This window comes from Terrapene carolina, unplaced genomic scaffold, assembly GCF_002925995.2.
Source record: "Terrapene carolina triunguis isolate 2854851 unplaced genomic scaffold, T_m_triunguis-2.0 Scaffold111, whole genome shotgun sequence".
In the NCBI taxonomy this organism is placed as follows: domain Eukaryota; kingdom Metazoa; phylum Chordata; order Testudines; family Emydidae; genus Terrapene; species Terrapene triunguis.
This window is the reverse complement of record NW_020664462.1, coordinates 12,725,258-12,750,002: the sequence shown is the minus strand read 5'-3', so window position 1 is coordinate 12,750,002 and position 24,745 is coordinate 12,725,258. Positions and strand designations below refer to the sequence as shown.

Below are 24,745 nucleotides of genomic sequence, written 5' to 3'. Positions count from 1 at the left end.
AGTGTTTTAGGTGAGCAGAATGAAAAAAATATTTTACATCTTTGTAGCTACTGTGGTTGCTGTGATAAAGTCAACAATTGCCAAACAATGATATCTGAGATGTCACGTTTTTCCTCCTATACTTAGAATGGGGAAAAACTGCAGTATCTCAGATACAACAGTATGGTTAACAGTTGATTGTTTAATGTCCGTCATTATACTTCAAAACTATAGCCTGTAATATTTCCGAAGAACAGAGAAAATGTATCGGTGCATTGTTTGGGTTTAGCATGGTGATCTCAAATCTTTCCTGCGTTTGAGGATGTGCTATAATGTGAACAGTTGCTTCTGTATATTAATTCAAATTAAAATTAAGGCCAGCTTGCAAATCTTGGGGCATATGAATCATCAGTAAGAAGCAATGCAAACAATTCTCTATTTATGTGTCCCATGTTTTTATTGCCACCAGAAAAGACATTAGAAATTAAATGAAATGCAAAACTGTAATAATGGAGTGGAACAAAGGCAAAAAGTTTTTGTTCTCCCTTAAAATTGGACAAGAAGAATCACTGGAGAATTATAGGGCACAGTCCTGCACCAACAGGGGATGGACTGGTCTTGTCCATCTCTAATGTATTTTGTGTTGACTAAAAACTATTACTTTATCTGTTCAGTGGAGAAAATGCAGAACAGTTTAGGTTTGATATTATAAAGACATCATGGCTCATTGTACATTTCTTTCTCCAGTGAGGGAAACGTTGGGTGACGGGGAATTCTTTGTACATCAGTTCACCTCCTTATTAAAATCAGTAAAAATTTGAGGGGATCTTAAATATTTTCCCTCTTCAGACTCCTAGATGAATACTGAGTTTTCTTGACTCCATTGTGGAGGTGTCTAAAATTTCTGGCTATATTTTTACTGCTTCCTTGTTTTAAGTGTACTTTCTCCATAACATCATTTGTTCTGCCTGATTTGTCTAGGAGAGCTTTTAGTAATGTGTGAACGGGCTTCTTTCTTCCCAAGGGAAGAAGTTAAACCTTTCTTTAGTGCATTTGAACCATGACTGTTAAGTACCCTGTGATGTATTGTTTCTAACCATGTGGTATAGCTATATCTCACTTTCTTTTCATTATGTTTTATACGTGGTAGAACAGTCCAGCTACTGTACGCACATATGACTTCAGATATTTCTAGAAATATTGGCTGTTTAGATGTTAGTCCAATAAGTTTTAAATTAGTGCGAGGTTTTGTTAGTCCAAAATTTATTTTGGCTTTATGAAAAATCTGAAACTTGCATTTTGAATGTGACTTGGCCTTTACAGAGATCCTTATATTGGATTTACAAGGCTGAGAGCTATAGCAGCAGCAAGTTTTTTGTTTCGATAGTAATCATGGGATAGCATATGTGAATCTCAAAAGGCTTTACAAATACAGATTAATTAGGTCTCCCAACAACTCTGGGAGGTAAGATCTTAGATGTTAGACTAGATAGTCTAATAGGGCTTTTCCATACTGTCTTCCTATGGAAAAATTATCCCAACTTTGCAGATGGAGAAACTGAGTCACAGAGAGGGTAAAGCCCAGATTTTCAAATGTGTGTTCTAATTTTGGGTGCTTCAGTTTTGGGTGCCCAACTTGAGAGAGACAGGTCTGATATTCAGATGTCCTGAGTACCAACCACTCCCATTAACTTAATTGGAGTCATGGGTGCTCAGCACCTGTGAAAATCAGGAGGCTAGTGTCTTAAGTGGGGCTTCCAAAAACAGAAGTTCCCCAAATTAGTGGACATTCTTGAAAATGGAGGCCATAATGACCTGCCTGGAGGAAGTGTCTGGCAGAGCAGGGAATAGAACCCTGATTTCCTGACTCTCTGTCAGGTGTTCAGCAGCCAGATTCATATTCCTAATGGGGTGAGAATAGTCCTAAAAGATGTCATTCCTCAGTCTCCTTTGCTACACTGCTTCCTGTGTCCTCTCTAGCTGGGGTGCCAGTTTCGTCAGGACAGTGAGTCTGTGGCTACCCTGTGTCTGGTAATAATCCTGTTGGCACAGTTTATTGATATTGGAAATGGTTTCTTTTGACTCACTGAGTCCATTAGCTCAGGACGGACTCGTCCCAGCAGCAAGGTTTTCAGAACTAATGTGGTTTTTTTCTCTTTTAGTGGTTTGTCAGTTTCATCAGTTACAGCTTCCCCAAACCCTAAACACTCTGCAGACTCTTGAACATCCATAAAAGATACCGAAGATAAAAGCAGCTTCCCAAGCACCATTTATCTAAACCTGTCAGAAACTGAGACTTGAACAGGAAAGTTGGCTTCCTTTATAATCATGAAAGATGCTGAGCAACCTCAGTTCCCACTGAAATCAATAGGGAGTTGAGGATATTCAAAATACTGCAGATTTTTTTTTTTTTTTTTTGCATCTCACTGTGGCATGTTGCATTAAGCATCATCTGTATATGTCTGCAACACCCACTCTGAACCAGACTTGTGATTAGTGCTGTCTAATCCACAGGGATGCAGTTCTCCCCAACAAACCATAAGTGCTGGAAAGGGCAGCTGGGTCTGGGAAGAAATGAAGGAAGGGTGGGAACTTGTTTTGATCCCAGTAAAACTGAACCATTTCGGAGTCAGGATCTTCATTAAAACTGTAGAGAAATAAACTAAATATTGCATAATATCACACTAAATAAAACCCATGTTAGAGCATCAACAATATTTTTCTGGGCATTTTGTGATCTTTAAGTCAATTTTATTTAACTTGTTGAGAACAGTAAAACTATCAGGAGAGGCTTAGCAAATGTCCTTTTTATGTAGTTCTTCATAAAAACCATGAAGTCCCTCATTCATTTCTTTAATCATTAGATGCGTTAACTTTCCCCTGGAAATGTCTGGGATAATAGAGAGACAAAGTGGGTGAGGTAATATTTTTTATTGGATAAAAATACATTACCTCACTCACCTAGTCTCTAATATTCTGGGACCAGCAGTGTAAACAGTGGGATAACGGAGTCCTTCCTCGGCTGTTTAGTTAATAATTTCCTGACCGTATCATCAGTGCCTTAGTAACTACTTGATTTCATGGGTTAGTTTTATTAAACACAAACTCCCCTTTAAACATGTCATGCAGCTTGGTTAAGGTGTGGCCTGACCCTGACAAGCACTGAGCATCTCAAACTCCCTTTGAACTGGGCGGAAGTTGATACAAAATATTTCTTAGGCCTTGCTGACCCATACCCAACCCCCCCCCCCCCCCCCCCTTTTTTTTTTTTTTTTGGCAGTAGTGGAGCTTGTAGATATACTTCATTGGGGTAAAAAGTGACTTGCTACTGGTGCAGCTTTCCCCAGTCTGAAACCAACTTAAACAGCACCACTGCAAGCCTCAACTTACACCGATGCAGTGCATCTGCACTAGGGTGCAAAAATCCCCAATGGAGACAAGCCCCGAGGATTAGACCCATAATGAGTAGCTGTGAAGATGGGTTTGTAAGGTTCTCTCAAGCATTTGTTTGTGTGATTTCTGGTTTCAAAATCACACAACCTGAAAATGTACCCCTGCATGCTAATATGAAATGTTTTGTTCAGTCTCATTCTATGGACTAAAGTCTTCTGATTACACACACAAATCCCTTTAAGTACAGTTTGTGGCCCCAATTCAGATGTGGTGTAAGTGGTTCAACTCACTTAAAGTATGTAGACCTATTTACCTTGCGCACATGGTTTACACTAGTGTAACTCCATTAAAGGTAACGGACTTACTCCTGAATTACACTGGCATGAGAGAGAAGAGAATTGGGTCCTGTGTGTTTATTGATAAACACACACATACAGGCCTTATTTGGATTCATACTTTACGTGGATGCACTGTATCTGTTTAACTAGTTTCTTATTTGTAATGAGGTTCACAGATTTAATGTCATGGATTTGTGGACCTCATTACTCCAAGGAAGGAAATGTTCATGTGAGGCTTGGATAAATATTCCTGACTTGGACGATAGACGTAGCTAGATCAAACTATGTAAACACAGTGCAGAACTGCTATGAGACTACTAGCTGAAGTACAGGTGAGGTGGGATGCACATTCCAAGTGAAGTTGTATTTTCACAAGGAAAATGACACATTTGTTTTCAGCATACGGTCCCTCCACCCTTCCTCCTCAACTGATGTTGAAAACTATTTAAATGTTAATGTAGATGGGACAAAACCATTGTTAGCACCATTACAGAAAGCAGTGAGACCATCTCACTTGGAAAATGTACCCCACTTCTTCTCCGAGTAATGTCTCTGTGAGTGCTCCATTAAAGTGAGCATGTGCCCTGCACCTTTGATGGAGATTTTTGGTAGCAGTGCCTATTCTGCCCGCACATTCACCCTACACATCTTCGTGCCCTGAACTGAGGCTATACTGCGGGGGGGCCAAACTGTGGCTCGTGAGCCACATGCGGCTCTTACCGTTAAAGTGCGGCTCGCAAGCCCCCAGCTCCCCCCAGTCTCCATCTCCAAGACTGGGGGGGAGAGCTCAGGACCTCTGCCTTGCAAGGGGTGGTGAGGTAGGGGCTTCTGTCCAGGGAGAGGGGGGTCCCGGGGCTTCAGCCCTGTGGGGCACACCTGCCGAGGCTTGGTGCTTCAGCAGGAGTGGGGCTGAAGCCCTGAGCCCCGGCTTCCAGCAGGTGTGCCCCGGCTCGCAAACTTTGGATGAGGTTCATATGAGGCTTGGTGAGCCAGTAAGTTTGGCCACCCCTGCTATATAGAGCTCTGAGGGCAAACTGCCCTCAGTTCCTACTCAACTGCCTTTGGCCTGAGACGGTATCTAGCATGTGACTGTGCTGTACCCGTTTCCCACTTTTATTAGTGTTTTAGCTTTATAGTTAGTTTTAAGTAGTAGCAGATTTAATACCTTACAGCTGGAACATTTGTTACCCTCTTCTTAAAAAAAAAAAAAAAAAGATACAAAAGATATTTTTTTCTTTTCCTCCCATTGAGGGGCTGAGGGGCTTGAACAACTTTTTCTTTTGTTGGGGATATCAGGCTTACTGGGATTTAAAAGGTGCCTTTCTTATTGAGAAGCAATCCTTGTTAGTGATAGGCACTCCCACTGCATTCATTGCTTGGGCGTATTGCACACCTCTACCTCAGCACGTTCCAGGCCAATGGGGGCTTTGGGAAGCAGCGGCCAGCATATCCCTTGGCCTGTGCCACTTCCCGCAGCCCCCATTGGCACTGACAATTAATGAAGCCCTCTCGGAGCCAGCCAAGTCCATCTGGCAAACCCCAGCAACACCCCCACCACCACTAAGCCACACGGAAGAGGGATGATTAAAAAATACTACGTCCCACCCAGGGATTCTGAATTTTTATTTTCTCATCCTACACCAAACTCTCTGTTCATGGATGCAGCCAATGAAAGGGGTAGGCAGCATATCCAAAAAGCCACCCCTTTATAATAAGGACTAGAAAGGTCATAAGAGCTATTCATCAACAACACTTCAGTTCAGGATAACTCACCACCAGGTGCTGATGTCAGAATACAACTACCTGAATTAAGAGAAATGTAATGCTTTTACTGACCATTTACCACAGGAACATCATGAACAGTTCAGCTCCATGATAAAAGACGGTCAGCTTTTAGCAAAAACTTCACTGCAAGCTTCACTCAATGTGACGAACAAGACAGCCAGGTCTGTTTCCACCATAGTATCAATGAGGCAAGCTTCCTGGCTTCAGTTGTCCCGGGTTTCTGCGGGAGGTACAATCGACTGTGGAAGATTTACCTTTCAAAGGCCAGAGGCTTTTCGTGGATTCCACAGACAACTCGCTTCATACCCTAAAACACTCTAGGACAAAACTTAAGTTTTTAGGGATATACACTCCTGCAAAAAATAAGGAAGTTTAGCAGGTCTCAGTCAACACAAAGATCCCACCCTGCTCAATTTTCTGCCTTCCGTAGGCCACCGAAACCACTGACCAAGAGGTTTTCAAAGAAAGTCTGCAACTACCTCGACTGCTTCACCCCAGCCTTCAGCATCATCCAAACACCATTTTTGATTGTTTGGTCAAGAGTCCAGACCATCCAATGACCAGGTTTTATCAACTGCTGGACACAACCCTTCTTCCTCAATTTGAACACCACCTCTCTCTTTCATCAAGTACGGGAGACTATAACATTGGACAAATGGGTATTGGAGCCATTACTTTGGCTGTACTATCAAATTTACCTCCACCCCACCCTTCCAACCCCCTTCCCCTTCCCTCTTCAGGGGCTCCTCTCACAAGCAATTGCTGACACAGGAGATCTCATCACTCCTAAGTCTAGGAACCATAGAGTCAGTCCCACTTCGACACAGGGGGAAAGGGTTCTATTCAAGATATTTTCTGATACCAAAGAAGAATAGGTTGGAGGCAGATACTACATCTCAGACAATGGAACAAGCATGTCAGACATCTGAAATTCAGGATGGTATCCCTAGCAGCTATAATTCCCTCCTTGGAATTAGGGGACTGGTTTGCGAGCCACAACCTCAAAGATGCCTACTTCCACGTAATGATTCTCCTTCCAATCACAATCATTACCAGGTTTTACACTTTTTGGCCTGTTATCCGCCCCAAGGGTGTTCTTAAAAATCATGGTTGTCGTAGCTGCCTACCTCCGTCATATAGGGATAACTGTCTTTCCCTGCCTTGACAACTGGCTCCTCAAGGGTTGGTCATATCAGGAGTTAGGTTTGCCGTCCAAACAACAACTTCACTATTCTGAAGGCTAGGCCTGCAAATAAATCTCAAGAAATCTATCTTGACCTCTGCACAACGAATTCTCTTTATCGAATCCAGAAGTGCTCCTATAATGTGAAGAGTTTATGTCCCTCTTGACAGGTTCCTTGCTCTGAAGAACCATATACAAAGAGTGCAGCTCATCCCTCAAGTTCCAGCAAGGACATGTCTGCAACTGCTGTTATGTATGGCAGCTTGTGTTTTTGTAACACAAAGCACCCGTTTGTATCTTCAGGGGTGGCTCAGGACTGTTTGTATACCCAACAAACAGTATTAATAAGTGAGTATCTGTACCCAATCAGGTCCTGAAGTCAGTCATCTGGTGGCTGAATCCATCCAAAGTTTGTGCAGGAATCCTGTTCAGCCAGAATCCCCTACAGTGATAGTAATGTTGAATGTTTCCCTTTTGGGATGGGAAGCACATTTGGGTCCTCACACAGTCCAAGACAAATGGTCACAACAGGAACAGTGCTTGCACATCAATCTGTTGGAATTAAGGATGGTCAGAAATGCTTGCCTCCACTTTCTTTCCCTACTCAAAAACAAGTCTATCAAGATCATGACAGCCTTGCATGCATGTATTATATCAATTGTCATGGTGTAGCGTGTTCCCCCTTGCTCTGCCCCAAAGCGATAAAGCTTTGGAAATGGTGCATAGCCAATCAGTTAGTCATTTAATCTTCCTACCTTCTGGGTATACAAAACACCATGGTGGACCTGAGCAGAGATTTCTCCCTAAAGTACGAATGAGAGTTGGACTCTTGAGTCCTCAACAAAATATTCCTAGCTTGGGGATTTCCAGAGGTCAAGTTTTTTACTGCAGCACCCAACACAAAGTGCAGGAAATTGTGTTCCAGAGGGGGGCTTTATTCCCAATCTCTAGGAGATGCTTTCCTCATTACATGGACAAAAGGTCTTCTTTCTGCATATCTTCCAACTCCATTGCTCTTAAAGGTCCTTATCAAGGTCAGACAGGATAAAGCCAAAATAATTTTGATTGCACCAACTTGGCCAAGGCAAATTTGGTTTCCTTACCTCATCAAACTCACCTTTTGCCCTCTGTGGCAGCTCCTGAACAAACCTTGACTGTTGTCTCAGAATGCAGGTCAAGTGCTCCATCCTAATCTGAACATCCTGCAACTACAAGCTTGATTCCTCAATGGTTCTTGGGACTAGAGACCACATGTTTATCTGAAGTTCAAAAGATATTGGTAAATAGCAGAAAGCAATTTACTAGACAAATTTACCTTCAGAAATGGAGACGATATAACCATTGGTGTAACTGGTGCCATCCTTCCTTTCCTCAGTCTTTGATTACCTGTTGGAATTGAAAAAATCAGGCCTTTCTGTGAGTTCCATCAAGGTTCATTTAGTGGTAATAATAGCTTTCCATATGGCAGTAGAAGGTTTCTCAGTATTCGCTCATCCGACCACTGCAAGATTCCTAAAAGGACATTTTCTGCAGATTAGAGCCCCAACATCATTTTGGGATTTCAGCCTAGTTCTTAACTAGGCCCTTGAAACAACCCTTTGAGCCATTAGCTACATCTTGCTGCTTGCTTGCTTGCTGCTACATCTGTCTACGAAGTTAGTGTTCTTGGTGATCATCACTTCTATTCAGAGAGTTGGGGAGATGGGAGACTCTAATGGCCCACCCTTCTTTTACTTTGTTTTCCAAGGAGAAGGTAGCTTTACAACCTCATCCAAAGATCTTATCTAAGGTGTCCTCTGAATTTCATATCAACCAAACTATTCACTTTCTGGGTTTTTTTTCCTAAGTTGCATCAGCCTAAAACACAAGCGTCTGCTTTTCATACACTAGATATTGTGAGCATTAGCCTTTTACTTAGACAGGACTAAGCCACTCTGGAAAACCCCTAGACTCTTTGTTTCTATTGCATAGAGGTCTAAGGGAGCATCTGTCTCCACTCAGGGCATGTCTACACAGGGATAAAAAACCTGTGGCTGGCCTGGGACAGCTGACTTGGTTTAGTGGGGGTTGGGCTGGCCTGGGTCAGCTGACTTGGGTTAGTGGGGGTTGGGTTCTGGGGCTGAAAAATCTCTGTGTAAACGTTTAGACTTGGGCTGTAGCCTGAGCTCTGGGACCCTCCGCCCTCGCATGGTTCCAGAGCTCAGGCTCCAGCCAGAACCAGAACACTGAGATTTTTCAGCCCCGCAGCCCAAGTCAGCTGACCTGGGCGAGCCACAACCACTTTCTAAATGGATCTCTATGTATTATTGCCTGCTATGGGTTCACTGGGGTTATACCTCCCTAAGAGTGATTGCACACTCTGCTAGATGACAGTCTACATCTGTAGCCTACTTAAAGCCATTCCAGTTGCTGAAATCTGCAGGGTTGCAACATGGTCCTCGTTGCACATGTTTTCCGACCACTATGTCTTAATTCATGCTGCAAGATCAGATGCGGCAGTAGGCAATGCAGTTCTTTCTTCAGTGGTGTTCTGAAACTCCCACCTCCTTAAATGGTTACTGCTAAGGAGTCACCTAAAATGAAACACTGTGACAACAAGGGGTTAAGGAACTACTCTGGGCTCAGCCAACCCCACCCCCACCACACCTGTAGCAAATGCACCAACTGGAAGAGGAGTTAAAAGGCAGGGAAGTAGCTCACTTGGTGGCAGACCAGGAAAGAGAGCAGACCTGCAACATGCAGTGGAGAAGGGCTGAGACAAAGGCCGAATCTTTCCCCAAAACAACTGCCCAAAGCTCCCTCCCTGAGGCAAGGGAGGGTCTGCTACAGAAACAGCCAGAGAGGGAAGCATTCCCCTCTCCCTCTCGTACAAACTCTGGACTTTGGTAATTCCTTTAGTTTGGTCTCTGGACTACCCGTGCAGGGGAAGGCCCTGCGGCTGAGCTGCCCAGGAGGGTGGTCCATACCACAGGAGGAGGCAGTTGCCACCCAAGAGAGGAAGAGAGCTACCACGCTACACACTGCCACCAGAAGGTGTCTTGGGATGAGTGGGCACCCTTCACACCATCTTAACCCAGATGGCGACTTTGGGACAATCGCAAGGTGGGAGATAGGACGTGGCCCAGGGAAGGCAGCCTTAAGCAATCCCCTGGCTGTTAGATCACTGATCGCCCTCAAAAGGCCTGGGTCAGAGCCCAGTGGAGTGGGAGGGTCCTGGCTCCCCTATCAACAACCCTCCTGTAAGTCACATGCCTAAGCTATGACCAGTACGTGGCGTTACCCTACCAACCGACCCCTGAGCAAGGACCATCACAAGCACCCACAGGACACTGCTCGAAGGGGAAGGAGAGGTTACTCACCTTGTGCAGGTACTGCAGTTCTTCGAGATGTGTGTCCCTGCAGGTGCTCCACTACCTGACCTCTTCCCCTCTGCTTCAAAACTGCCTCTGTGGGCTCTGCGGCAGAGGAGGAATGGAGGGCCCGATATAGTCTTGGTACAGGGCATGAGGATGTCATGTGAGCTGGCAGAACGGGCACTGCTACCAATAATCTCCAGTCAAAGGTCGGGTGCCTGCACACCTAAAGTGGAGCACCCACAGGGGGACACATCTTGAAGAACTGCAGTTACTGCACAAGGTGAGTAACCTTTCCTTCCCCGTACCTTTGCTCCTAATTTTATTCTTAACTGCTGACTTGGATTTTTCTTTGATGATAAAATGAAGGAAAAAAATAAAAATATTTAAAGCTGTTGAGCTCCTTGCATATAGATATTGTCATTCTGAGATCAGTGTGGATATTAAAAGTAATAATAGTGCTGTACACTTACATGGCTTCTGTCATTTGCAAATGTCCATGCTTTTCAAGATAGATAGCTCCTGTTATCCCCATTTTACAGACAGGAAAATAGAGACACAGGAAGGCAAAGTGATTTGTCCAAGGTGATACAAGCTAGTGGCAAAGCTGGGAATAGATTCCCAGTTCTCTGCTCTATCCACTACACAATGCTACCTCCTTGTATAATGGATTATACACAGGATACATTTGAATTATTTAAGTTTTAAGCAGAGGGAGGAGGAAATCCCCTTTAGAAACAGGAGGACGAGATGTGTATTTGTTTTTTTGAGGGAAGGATAGAAAAATTGGCTGAGCAAGTGCAGGCTCAGTTTTCAGCTTAGATTCTTCTCCGCTCTTGTTTTGACCTGCACTTTAATAATGATTCCTTTGTTTACAGCCTCCGGCCTCTCCTCTTCTCCATCTACCCCAACACAAGTGACCAAGCAGCCTCCATTTCCTCTTGAATCCTATAAACATGAACCTGAGAGACTAGAAACCCGGATTCACTCTTCTCCTCCGGACACAGGGCAGAGGTTTACTCTGCCTCCACCCCAAAATGCAGCCAAGCCTCCCACGGTGATGCCAACTCCCTGTGCTACCTCAAAAACAGTAAGTGGAGTATTTTGTTTAGAGTTTTCAATAGGGAGAGACCTGTGTGTGTTAGTATTTTTAATGGCTAAGAAGCTGGGAACTGTGCATGCATAATATGGTGCAGGTTGTGGGTAGTTGTACCCCTTTACATCAGCGATGTCCAAGACTTCATGTTCCGTAGACAATATGTCATCTGTAATCTGAAGTAAACTGTGCAGTGGTTATAGGTCCTAGCATCTACATTTTGATCTGAAGTGCCAGGTCAGGGTAGGGTAAAGTTGTTCAGCCTGCGTGTTTTTTCTCCCAAGCCAACCTCTGAAATGGAGCTAGCAGAAAAGGAGAGTTTACATAATTTTCCTGCTGGTCAATCATTTGGGGAAGAACCAACCACCACTTCAAGCAGAAACTCTACTATAGTGGAAGGATAGCTCAGTGGTTTGAGCAATTGGCCTGCTAAAACCAGGGTTGTGAGCTCAATCCTTGAGGGGGCCATTTAGGGATCTGGGGCAAAAATCTGTCTGGGGATTGGTCCTGCTTTGAGCAGGGGTTGGACTAGATGACCTCCTGAGGTCCCTTCCAACCCTGATATTCTATATATATATATAGTATCAGCTGCACCAGTCCCCAGCAGGTTTTCTTCCCCCCGTCCAAAAAAATGAGAAAGGAAGAGCACAACGGCCAGAAGACATGGGCAGCTTAGGGTGACCAGATGTCTCGATTTTATAGGGACAGTCCCAATTTTTGGGTCTTTTTCTTATATAGGCTTCTGTTACCCCAACCCCCTGTCCCGATTTTTCACATTTGCTGTCTGGTCATCCTAGGGCAGCTCCCAGGAGCAGAGACTCCCTGGCAACATGTCAGCAGACTGCATATTACAGTAGCCATCAATGCATCTGGCTACTTCATTGTTGTACCTGAAAGGCTGGTTGTGGGTGTTTCCGACTTCGCAGCATATTTCAGTAACACACACATAGCAAAACTTCAAAACTTCCCATACAATGATAGCACATACAATCCAACAGGATATTAATGTTCAACAGATCAAGACTTTTAGAATGATACCTTACAAGGCATACTTTGTACAAAACATCCCATAATCATATCACCATAGTAAATATGGGGGTGCCAGGGTGTTGCTTTGGAGTGCAGAGTGTCACAATGACATTGTAAAGTGTTGTCATCAGTTGGTGTATTTTAGTTTTGGATGCATCTATACAAATGAAAGGTTGGGAGGAATGTAAATATTTAGGGCCTGATTCCCCCTTGCTTTCCACCTTATGTCATCATTTATACCTGTGCAGAGTAGGTGTAAAATGCTGCCATTCTGATTTAGTTATCTTCACTTTGCCCCAATATAAGTGATGGCAAAAGGTGCAAAGCAGTGGGGAATCAGACCCTTTATGTTTAATTTTCAACAGATGTCTTTAAAACCTATTAAATCCTTGATAAGATCTACTGAGTGGGCAAAGTGTTAGGAGAATGTGACTCACCTTCAACAGCTTGGAGATGATTATGAGACTGATAGGTTCAGGATTCTTGTGTCTTTTAATGACTGAATAGCTCACACTTTTCTCAATAGTGCAGGTATACAGCATTGCTCACAAATCTGACCACAGTAGAGGAACAACATTATTTTATGAGCATTGCATGCATACTTTGTTGTCTTCATTTATCCTGACTTTCTCTTCTGTTGTGGGGTAATAAAACATTTGTGTTCATAAAGCACATACCATAAACAAGTCCCTAAAAGCCTTGCTGCTTATTAAGGCAGTTTTTTCTCTGGTTAATGATTATTTTAAATCCCCTCTATAGATTATATGATAAATGATTCATGCTAACAGCTGTGGAATGCCCCTAGGTAAACAGTTTTGTCAATCAGAGGGAGGCTTGTATGCAGACATGGCAACCTGTCTCAGACATCACTTAAAAGATGAAATCATGTTTCTTCCAGAAACTTTTTATGTACTAGTCTTACAAGTAAAATCTAAAATTACTGTAACCGAAAGAATTTAGAAAAAAGTCTCTATTTATTTACTTTGCGAGTCTCTGTTTTCCTCTATGTAGTCAGTTATTTAGGCCCCAGACATTCAAATATTTATGCACATGCTTAATTTTAAGCATGAGTAGTTCCATTTTATTTATTAATTATCATCATTATTATTATTTGTATTGTGGTAGCACATAGGAGCCCCAGTCACAAACCAGGATCTACTGTGCTAGGCTCTGTACAAACACACAACAGCAGGGGGACTAGGGGGAGGTGTAGAACCAGTAGCTAGAACTAATTTTAACTTGCCTTTTAGAACCTGACTAGATTTTATGTTGTTTCTGTCCCTATACAGAACTGGCCTTTGGTATGCCTGGGAGTATGGCATTGAAGGGATAAAAATCTGCTAGAGAAAAAGAGAAAGGGGGAGGGGGAAAAAGTAATACTATTTATTTCCCTCCTGATATAATCTCAAAATTTCCTGTTGCGAAGAGCACTTTGAAGGATAGAATATTATCTTGAGCCTTAGATTTCGGAGAGAGGACAAAAATGTAGGAGGCAGCTCTTGACAGCAAGTTTAAAAAAAAAAAAAAAAAAAGCATACCTCTTCAGAGCAGATAATCAGAATACTACACACCAATCCAAGTAATTAACCCCACACCGAATGGACGTTCAGGTTAATTACTATGTGACACATCTCTGCAGTGGTACTTGTGGGCACTACTTCTAAAATTTTAGATATTCATGAATATGCATACCATATTCTTTCAATAATGTATGTGTGTTTGTGTCTGTGGGGCCAGAGTGTTGTAATGAGGAATTTAGCTGATAAGAGATCAAAGCTGTAAACAGAGATTAGCATGTGCTACACTTAATAGGCCAAGTGCAACTTGATTTTTCAATGTACAGTTCATGAGACAGCTTGTACTTTGACTTTGTGTTGTTTGGACTATGTGACCTTCAGGCAATAAGTGGTGAATGATAACTTATTCTTCTTTAATGTGAAATTACTAACTATGATTGGAATGCAAAGAGGTTGTAAATTTAATAGTGAACATATTTCCCTGTTTCTGCTTTGCCCATTTTGAAATGGAAAGTAATATGCTGAGCTTAATATTGCTGTTCTCCTTTTTATTCCCTCCTCACTCCTTCCTCTGCAGTGTTATGGGCCGATGTGATGAAAGGGCCAGGGTTCCATTTATCACAAAAATGTACATGTTTGCAGAGGACATCACTCCCCAGCCCATTTCAGGGCCTTGTCCTCCCCTCCATGAGAATAAATCATGCGGAGGAAAGAGAACTCCCTGCTTTTCAACATGTGGAGCTTCCTTTGAATTCTCCTATTGGGAAGAGCAGGGTTTGTGCCTCCTGCCCCTCCCGAAAGAAGCCAAGGGTGATGCACCTTTAACGGCAAGATCTCCAGGAGGCAAGAGCATCTGCACAAATGCCCCTTGCCTCCTCTATGCCCTCTGGTTCTATAGCCTCCCACCAGTCTCTGTAAACATGTCTTTTGGTCATGCATCAGGCACCCCTCCTCTTACACTGTGGTTATTCCCCTGCACCCATCTAAAGGGGACTCCTCAGCAAGAAAGGGAAGCCTTAGCCTAGAGCTCTGCAATATAGGGGGAGGGATAGCTCAGTGGTTTGGGCATTGGCCTGCTAAACCCAGGGTTGTGAGTTCAATCCTTGAGGGGGCCACTTGGGGATCTAGGGCAAAATCAGTACTTGGTCCTGCTAGTGAAGGCAGGGGCTGGACTCGATGGCCTTTCAAGGTCCCTTCCAGTTCTAGGAGATAGGACATCTCCATTAATTTATTTATTTTATTTTATTTAATGGGACTGGGGTCCCACAGAACCTGCTGCCATAATAGCAGGAGTGAGATGGGAGTGGGATTAAAAATAGTCCCGCACAGGGCTCTCAGCTTTGGCTGTTTTACTCTGCAGGTGTTACTCCTGGGGGAATTCTGTGCCACTGTGCATGTGCAGAATTTATGTCCCCCACAGATTTCTTTGTTTCCCTGCAGAAAAATGACTTTCATGCAACCCTCTGTGCAGTCAGTGGCTTGTTCTCCCCAATGCCATGCTGGAGCCTCCACATTTATTTGACAAATAAAATTTGCAGAATTTTAAAATACTGTGCGCATAATTTTTAATTTTTTGGCACAGAATGCCCTCAGGAGTAAGGGAATGACTTTCTGACAGGGAAGCAAAGAGAAGCCACAAAAGCGGTCATGTGACCCTCCCCAGCAGTATGATTCGGGTGCCCAGGGCAGCCAGCAGAGAGGCAAATCACTGTGGGGTGGGGGCAGGACTGGGGAAGACATGTCTGGTGGCTCCTACCCTGCACCGGGCTTAGCTGCTAGTCCCGGCTGGGCTGGGGAGGATGGGACTTCCTCTTCCCCTGCACTGCGTCCAGGTCAGACCCACCCCCAGATTTCTCCCCCGGCTGTAGAAAGCTCTGCAAACTCCCCACCCCTCAGCATTTCCTGCACCCATCGCTCCCCAGCTGCAGGGGGAGGGATCACTGTACAGGGAGCTGCCCCCCATCCGTCCAACTCCTGTGCATCCACATCCTCATATCCAGACCCTCCTGCTGAGCCTGACCCACACACACACCGAGAACCCCCCTCAGTGAGCCCCACTCCCCCTGCACGTTGACCACCCCAACGAGCCACCCGCACCCGGATCCCCACACTACTGAGTCCCACTCCCCCTGCACCTGGATCCCGACCCCCCCGCTGAGCCCCCCATACACAGATCTCCTGCTGAACTCTATCCCCCCCACACCCAGATCCGCTGAGCCCCAACCACCTTCACCTGGACCCCCCTGCAGAGTCCCATTACTGTTGCACCCAGAACCCTCCAATAAGCCCCTGTGCATCCAGATTCGCCCCGCACCTGGATCCTCCACTGAGCTGCCCACACCCAGATTGCCTGACACAGAACCCTCTCAATTCACACCTGGATCCCCTCACACTAAGCCCCTCCACACTTGGATCCTGCCTTGCTGAACCTGCCTGCCCACCCCTGGTGCACCTGGCATGGAGGAGCAGGGCTCTGGGGTGTTTCTGGGGCAGGCCCGGTCCTTGCACTGTATCAGGATTGGATGCAGCCTCACCGCTGAGTCTGTGTCCCTGGGAGAAAGGGGATCTGCACAGTGATCTCCCACCTCTGTGCAGTCAGTGGCCTGTTCTCCCCAATGCCATGCTGGAGCCTCCACATTTATTTGACAAATAAAATTTGCAGAATTTTAAAATACTGTGCGCATAATCTTTAATTTTTTGGGGCAGAATGCCCTCAGGAGTAAGGGGTAGGGTGAGGGAGAATCTGGAGGAGCCTAGTCCACATCTGGTTTACCCATTCCAAAATCCACAGCCCTCCAAGAGAGGAAGGAGAGGGGGAATGTGCCACAGAGATGGAACTGTATCCTCCTCCACACCTAGACATGAAGGGGAGTATGGGGCTTCAGTGACTACCTGGCTCTTTAACAGTGGCACTTCTCTCCAGGGCTTTTAATGCTGCTCCTTAGCCAAACTGTAGTAAACTCACAAACACAGCTGTTCACCTGTTTTGCATAAGGAATGATTACATCATACTCTTCTGCGGGCAGGGAGCCTGGGAACCAGGCTATGCACAGTAGGTCCCTCAATTTGGCTCTCTCTCTAAAAGCTGTGCCACACATCAAAGCCCCATAATCAGGCTGCTTTATTGCAGAGATTTAACTCTTCTGAAGAGAACTGGAACTGATGTTTGAATCTGAAGTTGTCTTACAAAAACCTCATGGGTGGGGGAAAGGGAGTCTGTTCTTTCCCTGTACAGAGATTCAGAATTTCAGCATTCAGGTGATTTAAGGCAGTATATTAGTTTGCAAAGACATTACTGTGACTCACCATTGATTTATACTGCCGCAAACTGATAACAGAAATTAGAGATGAAAGGATTTAATAATTATCTAGTTTGTTACCTGCTAGTGCAGGAGTCTTTCCTGCAATATGTTTCCTAAAACAGTTATAGCCAGTCTAGTTTTAAATGCCTCATATTACGTGGTAACCACTGCTTACTTCTCTGTGCAAGATTATTACAGAGCCTAATGGATCTCAGTGGGCCCTAACAGGCCATCCTTATTTAAACAGAACTGCCAGTGAAACAGTTGCAGTCCATGTGAAAGTTGTAGTTAGTTAAAAGCTGGTGTATACGTTCATCTATTTGACCGTAGTCCATGACTGATATTTGGTTACTAAACCCAATAAATAAATAGCTTTTTAAAAAGAGTATATATAGTTAGCGATCTGACAACTAAGTGGGGGTATTAACATTTCTCTACAAGTATCTGAAAGGTTTAAATACCAGTGTCCTGATTCTTCTCTCCTTTGCGTAAGTGTGTATCACTAATAACTCCATTGAATTCAATGGAGTCATAGTGGGGTCAGATTTGTGTGAGGGGAGACAAACCCAGTGGTGGAGGGGAATATTTAACAGGGCGAGGGGGCTATAACTAGGAGCAATGGGATGAAAATAAGAAAAATATAGGCTGAATATTAGGAAAAATGTGCTAACATTAGGCTGTACCATTCCACTGTTCTTTAACCATATAAATGATGAATATGGGGGTTACAGAGTGCTATTTTGAGGTATGGTGTGTCATGGGGCCCATTCTTGGAGCATCATGGGTACCAGGATTGGTACTCATCTCATGGTCAGGATGAGGGCCCGTGGCCTGGCACCTACTGGCTTACCAATGCCCTACACTTATGCCTAGTGGTCTCCATGGAATCCCTGGGGTGTTCCTCGGTCACAGAGGTCATACTCCTCATCACATTCCGAGGTGAGATCACTGGTCAGGTTGGTGGCTGGGGCCATCATCCCATCACAGGTTTAGGCATCAGTGAGCCTTCACCTTGTGTAGCCTTTGGAGGCATCCCATCCAGGTCCACCACTCTAGGAGTGGGACCTGACTCTGCCACAGTTAACCACTTCCTCTTCATCCCCAGAAAATTCAGCAGTACTTGGCTCTTCTCTCCTTCAGCGCCTGAGAATTTCAAGGCCTATCAGGAACTTTTGCGGTGTTTGGTTGCTTTTACTTGGGCATTCAGGCATAGTTCCTGCAGGAGAATACCCATCAGTTATTGGACATCCTGTAGCCGTCTGCCCTGGGAGAGTGGCCTTCTCTATTAACAATGCACTCCTGGAAGTTCTTTGGAGCACGCTGGCTTCAATGCCATCTACTGCAAAGCATTTAGAAACAATGCTTTATTCTGGTGCAAGGATTTGAGGGCTTTTACTCCCACCCAGCCCCTAATTTCCTGGTCAAAACTTTGGTGAATGACAGAGCTTGGCAGGACAGATTTTAGTCCACCCCTACAGACAAGGACTCTAAGAGGATGGGCTTAATGGGTAGAAAGATCTATACCTCCTCTTCCCTGCAAATGCAGATTGCAAGCTAGCAGGCACTGTTGTCCAAATATGACTTTGTGAATTGGGACGGCTATGTGTAAATTTACAGACCAGCTGCCTGAAGCCTCCAGGAAGGAATTTTGGATGTGCATCATTGACTGCTGGTTGGTGACCAAGACATCATTACAGTCCATGCTAGATGTCATGGATACTTTGGCCTGAGTGATGGCCTCAGCGGTGACCTTGAGAAGGGTGTTCTGGCTGCATGCTCCCAGCAGGCTATAGAGGACCCTGGTATGAGAGCTGGTTTCTCTGTAGAACCTTAACATGGTCCTTGTGGCTTTGATGGAACCTCTGTTCCAGCCTCCTGCATCTTCTCCCTTCCCCTTTTTGTGTCAGAAACATGCATTCCTTGTGGTGATAACATACACAAGGAGGGTCTGTGAGTTGCAGGCTCTGAGGGCATATCATCCATATATGCAATTCTCCAAAAACAAAGTGACTTAATGACGGCACCTAAAGTGTTTGTCTAAAGTAGTCTCAGTTTTGTTTGAACCAGGTGGTATATTTACCTGTGTTCTTTACTAAGCCACATTCATTTCCAGAGGAGCAGCATCTCCACCCGTTAGATGTCTGATATCTAACCTTCTACCTGGACAGGACTAAAACATTTCATGCTTTGCCTTGCCTTTGTGTCATATGCGTATTGTATGAAGGGGCAAGTGGTCTCTTCACAAACAAATCTCTAGATGGAAAACATCCTGTATCAAGACTACATATAAAATACCTTTGACTATGCCTCCTCAGTGGGTGTGAGTTCATTCTAAGAGAGTGAAAGCTCCATCAATAATGTTCCTAAGTGATGGCTCAATACTGGACATTTGCAGGACTGCTATGTGGTCATCGATACATATGTTTATGAACCATTATGCCATACAACATCATCCAAAAACTCTTGCAAACTTTGGGAAGGTGGTTCTGCAATCTTTGTTAGACTCTGAGATCCGCCTCCTGTGGGTCCTGCTTGGCATGAGTCATGTAAGTGGAATACACAGCTGCATCTACTCAAAGAAGAAATGATTACTTACTATAACCGTGGTTCTTCAAAATATGATGCAGATGTGTATTCCACAACTCACCCTTTGTCCCCTCTGCATCGGTGTCTAGTCTCAGGGCATGCGGTATGAAGGGACTAAATTGGGGTCAAGGCACAGCTGCCTCATATATAGGGCCCTACCAAATTCCTGGCCATGAAAAATGCGTCACAGACCGTGAAATCTGGTCTCCCCCAGTGAAATCTGATCTCGTGTGCTTTTACCCTATACTATACAGATTTCACGGGGGAGACCAGTGTTTCTCAAATTGGGGATCCTGACCCAAAAGGGAGTTGCGGGGGAGGAGGGGTCACAAGTTTATATTAGGGGGGGTCATAGTATTGCCATCTTTACTTCTGCGCTGCCTTCAGAGCTGGGCAGCTGGAGAGAGAGGCAGCTGTTAACTGAGGGCCCAGCTCTGCAGGCAAAAATACAGAAGTAAGGATGGCAATAACATATCATGCCATCCTTACTTCTGCGCTGCTGCTGGCGGCGGCTCTGCCTTCAGAGCTGGGCTCCAGGCCAGCAGCCGCTGCTCTCCAGCTGTCCAGCTCTGCAGGCAGCACAGCCGCCAGCATCAGCACAGAAGTAAGGGTAGCAGTACCGCAACTGCCCCCCCCACCCCCATAACCTTGAGACCCCGCCACAACTCCTTTTTAGGTCAGGACCCCTACACTTACAACATCGTGAAATTTCAGATTTAAATAGGTGAAATCATGAAATTTACTATTTTAAAAATCCTATGACCGTGAAATTGACCAAAATGGACCGTGAACTTGGTAAGGCCCTACTCATATAGCCATGAGGCACAATCCCTGCCTCCTGTGAGTACTGCAAGGCAAAATTCTCTGGTTCCCATGCACTGGGCACACACACCTAAGTGGAATAAATATCTGCCTCACAGGTCGAAGAACCAGTTACAGTAAGTAACCATCTCTTCTCATGAAAAGAGGCCATGTTATAACAGTAATGGAATGTGTACTGCCCAATTCGGCATAAAACTGCAGCTAAGGAAGAGCTGTTCATGATGATTTGCAAGCTATATTTTTGCAGTTTAAGGCAAGAATACAGAAAACTATTTACCATCTAGGCTGTTCATTTACAAGAGCGTAGGGATTCTGCACCAAACCCCTTCATGAAAAGCATAGGACAGATCCCCCAGAACCTGAACTTGCCATTCCACTGCGTCACCCCCTCTGAGCTACTGGCCCAGATGTGGAGCAGAGCTGGCAGCCATAAATGGGGTGCAGGCTGGGATCCACAGGAGAAAACACTGTGGATTCTTAACTATCCACAGGTTTCCCAGTCCGTCTCCTACCTTTGTGACACTGCTGCATATTGTATCCCCCACACCCAACATCTCAGGTCCTCTCCACAATGTTGCCTGTAATCACCTACAATGTTTTAAGACATGTAAGTCCTGACTGGCCTTGAAGGGAAATGTGCTGTACCAAGTGGCCATTCCTATGACTCTTCCTCCCCTCCTCCTTCCCTAGTCCCATCCCTTGCCTAGGGAAACAGGGTCTATTGCAGCAACTGTGAAGAGTTTGCTGCATAAAGGAAGGGGAAATACACCACAACCACCTTTCCCCTGAACACACCTTGCTTCACTCCACTCCCTGTGATATTCGGATCTTGCAGATTTCTGCCTAAGCAGGAAGGGAGCATTTAGCTCTTTAAAAATGGAGCCTGTGTCTACCTTTAAAAAAAATAATTGCAAGCAGCCAGAGTTGGCAATTGGAAAGTCAGCTGCATTGGGGTGCTGACTCATAATGGGACTAGATACCATCTCAGCAGCAGCTTGGAAAAATGTTTTCATTGTGTTGGTGCAGTGAACACAAAATATTTATTCTTTGAGCATATTCACAGCAGTGTTTTCAACTGGAACTAAGGGTCAGGTCATGTGTTTTTATGATGGCAATGATTGGTATAGTGCCAAAGATGTGCACCGTTCTTTATCGTTGTAAAAATAAGACAAGGTCCCAGCCCTGTAGATCTCACAATCTAATGTATAAAAACAAAACAATGGCACAATCAGTAAAAATATCAAATCATAAGGTGGGGAGTATTGGGGAAGAGGGAGGTCATGACAAGGTGACAGGGTCAGAATTCTCTGGAGAGAGGAGCTTTTAACTTGATCGCCTGCATATGTAGGGTTACAATCAAATAAGTTATTATTTTTTAAAGTTTTATTTATTATTACTATTCAGATTAGAAGTTAGCTGAAAGTGGGGGGACTTGGGGGAAATCTAGAAATATGTCATTTCCCTGTGCTCCATAACAGGAAAAGTAAAAAATTATGATTTGAAGTTGTGTGTGCATGGTGTTGTGCAGACACATAATAAACTGGATCCCTGACCTGAGGAGCTTACTGTGTAAGGGTCTGACCCTGCAAACATTACCACATGTGGTACTTATTACCATAGGCATCAACAGGACTATTCATGGTTGTAAGTACTACTTCCAGTAGTGTTTGCAGGATAGGGTCTAAGTGTAGCCATAACACTACTAGTGATGACGACACAAAAGGAGGACATTGAGGGAAGGTAAGTTGAAGGTTACAATAATACATAATTTTGTGGCTGCTCTGGGTTGCTATATACTACTTTTGTTGGTTCGTAGTTTGGTTGTGTTTAGAAAATGATTATGGCCCTGATCCAGGAAAACACTTAAACACATGCTTAACTTTAAGCATATGAATAGTCCTGTTGACTTCAAAAGAATTGCTCACATGCTTAAAGTTAAGACCCTGCTTTAATTGCTTTGCTGGATCAGGGCCTATATAAATTTATTTGTTAAAAGATTTAAAAGATGACTAGGAGGGATATTGGGGATGAGAAGAGAAGATGACTGCAGAAGCAGAGTGAAATAACGGGTGATGGATTTGAGGCAAGCACAAGAAATTGGAGATGAGTGAAGGAAGAGAATAGGAGGAAGAGGGTGAAGACAAGGATCAGGGAAGGAGATGATAGTTTGACCACAATCAGAAACAATTGGTGAAGTCAGGCTCAATCACTGGGCAGCCATGAGAGCAGTAAGAGCAGCTGGCTGCAAAGGTACCACCCTGATGCCCTTCTGTTGGTGGGGGCTACTGGCTAAGCCTGGGGATTGTTACTTATTTAGAAATTGTAATGTCCATTGCCTCAGCACCGGGGCCCCTTATATCACTGGAAACAGCCCTCTACAAAGAAATAGTCCTACGAAAGAAAAAATATCATAACAGGCATCTCACCTGCCCACATCTGTTAAGCATTCTGGTGGGGTCAATCAAGAACTTGTCCTAGCCCCTAAGTTTTACACCATGACTGAAACTTACCAAATTTGGGTTCTGATGGACCTCTGGAGGGAGCAATTTCCAGATGTGTGACCCTCCATTGAAAACACATGGTCTCTCCTCTTGCAGTGTTTAACCTCAGAAATAGACAGCAAGAGCAACCAAGAGGATCTTAGCCCCGTGATGGTACAAAGGGAGAGCAGCACAAGCTGCTCACCTACCAGTTCTCCTCACTACTTAGTCCTTTATAAATATGGAGGTTACACTTTGAAGAGGAAATACCATTGGCTGTTGCAGTCTTGTGGAAATCTATTGGGATACAAAGAACATTTCAGTTAATGAGCTAATGAAAACAAGAGATTCAGAGTGAGGTAGGGTTGTCTAACGGTTAGAGCATTAGCTTGGGATTTGAGAGTTCCTTGAGTGGTTACAGACGTGTATTCCACTCAACTGCACATGTGCCCAGTGCACTGAGGCCAGAGGGCTTTCTGTAGTAGAACCCATCAGGGTGACACATGCACCCTGCACCTCCTCATAGCCTCTCCCAAGACTACATAAGGGCATCGCTGCCCCAATCCTCCTCAGTTCCTTCTCAACACCTATGGCCTGAGTCAAAGTTCAATGTGAGGTTTACCTTGAGGTTACTGCATCAGTGAGTTTTCTCCCTGCCTTTTTTGTGAGTGGCTAGTAATTAGCAGTTAGTACCCAGTAGCTAGTTCATTTCATATGAAGCCGTGTGGTATGTTCTCACCAGGCTTTAAGCACTGCCTGTCATGTGGGGCGGCTATCCCAAATAATGACCCCCAAATGCACTGCCTTTTGTGTCTAGGCGAGGGACACAGTAAAGAGAGGTGCAGTATCTGCCATTCTTTCAACAAAAGAACGCAGATAGTCAGATATCTGAATCTTAAATAGCACCTCATGCAGAAGGTGATGAGGCCCACTTCAGCCCCAGGGCCTTCGTCAGATTGCCTGGCCCCTCAGGCAGCTGCTGAGGTTATGGTAGTTTCTGACAGGCCTCATGACTAAGGGTATGTCTACACCCAGCCGCTAGTTCGGCGGCTGGGAATCGAAGTTCTGGGTTCGACTTATCGCATCTTGTCTGGACGCGATAAGTCGAACCAGGAAGTGATCGCCGTCAACTGCGGTACTCCAGCTATACGAGAGGAGTACCGCGGCGTCGACGGGGGAGCCTGCCTGCCGCGTGTGGACCGAGGTAAGTTCGAACTAAGGTACTTCGAACTTCAGCTACGTTATTCACGTAGCTGAAGTTGCGTACCTTAGTTCGAATTGGGGGGTAAGTGTAGACCAGGCCTAAGACTCTTCTTGGAGAAAAAGGCTGATCTTCCTCCCTGGGGCCTCCATGAATGAGGACCCATAAAACCAACCGGAACCATTCCAGATTGAGGAGAGACTCTCTCTTCTTCCTCCAAAGAAGGGCTAGAAACATCACAGGGACTCCTCAGGTACTCAGGGTAGAGCTGGACCCTTAACCTATATCTCCCCAGTACCACAGCAAGAACATATCAGTACCTTAATGTCAAGTCCAGTACCATCTGTGGAATGGCCATTGAGTCCGGAACCAACGCGCACAACTGTGGCACCGAAGCTGTCAGTACCAGCTAGTTCACAGGCTTATCAGGCAGCACCTGATTTGCTTTGCCTCTCTGTTCCAGGCTTTCTTGTGGTACATGAGTCCTTTATAGTGGAGATGCCCCTGCTGTCGCTGGCCCATTTGGATCTATTGCTTTGGTGCACAGGCTACTATCTGGTGTCGGTACCAGCTAGGAAGTCTACAAAAGATGTGACTTCAATACTGTCTTGGGTACTGACACTCTCCATGTCAGTACTCAGTTATGCCTCAACTTCAACAATGGTCTCTCTCTTGGCACCC

At 44.8% G+C, this 24,745-nt stretch overlaps 1 protein-coding gene across 8 annotated transcripts in view; it reads left to right on the top strand.

Moving 5' to 3' along the window:
- PRKAG2 (protein kinase AMP-activated non-catalytic subunit gamma 2) overlaps positions 1–24,745 on the top strand; it is a 368,891-nt gene that overhangs the window by 230,268 nt on the left and 113,878 nt on the right. For all 8 annotated transcript variants that reach the window (XR_003899816.1, XR_003899815.1, XR_003899817.1 and 5 more), the window contains one exon: positions 10,910–11,121. Coding sequence is in view for 5 of the 8 variants with exons in the window: in XM_029911642.1 (XP_029767502.1) it covers positions 10,910–11,121 (212 nt within the window). In the remaining 3 variants the exon portion in view is untranslated. The remainder of the gene's footprint in view (positions 1–10,909; positions 11,122–24,745) is intronic.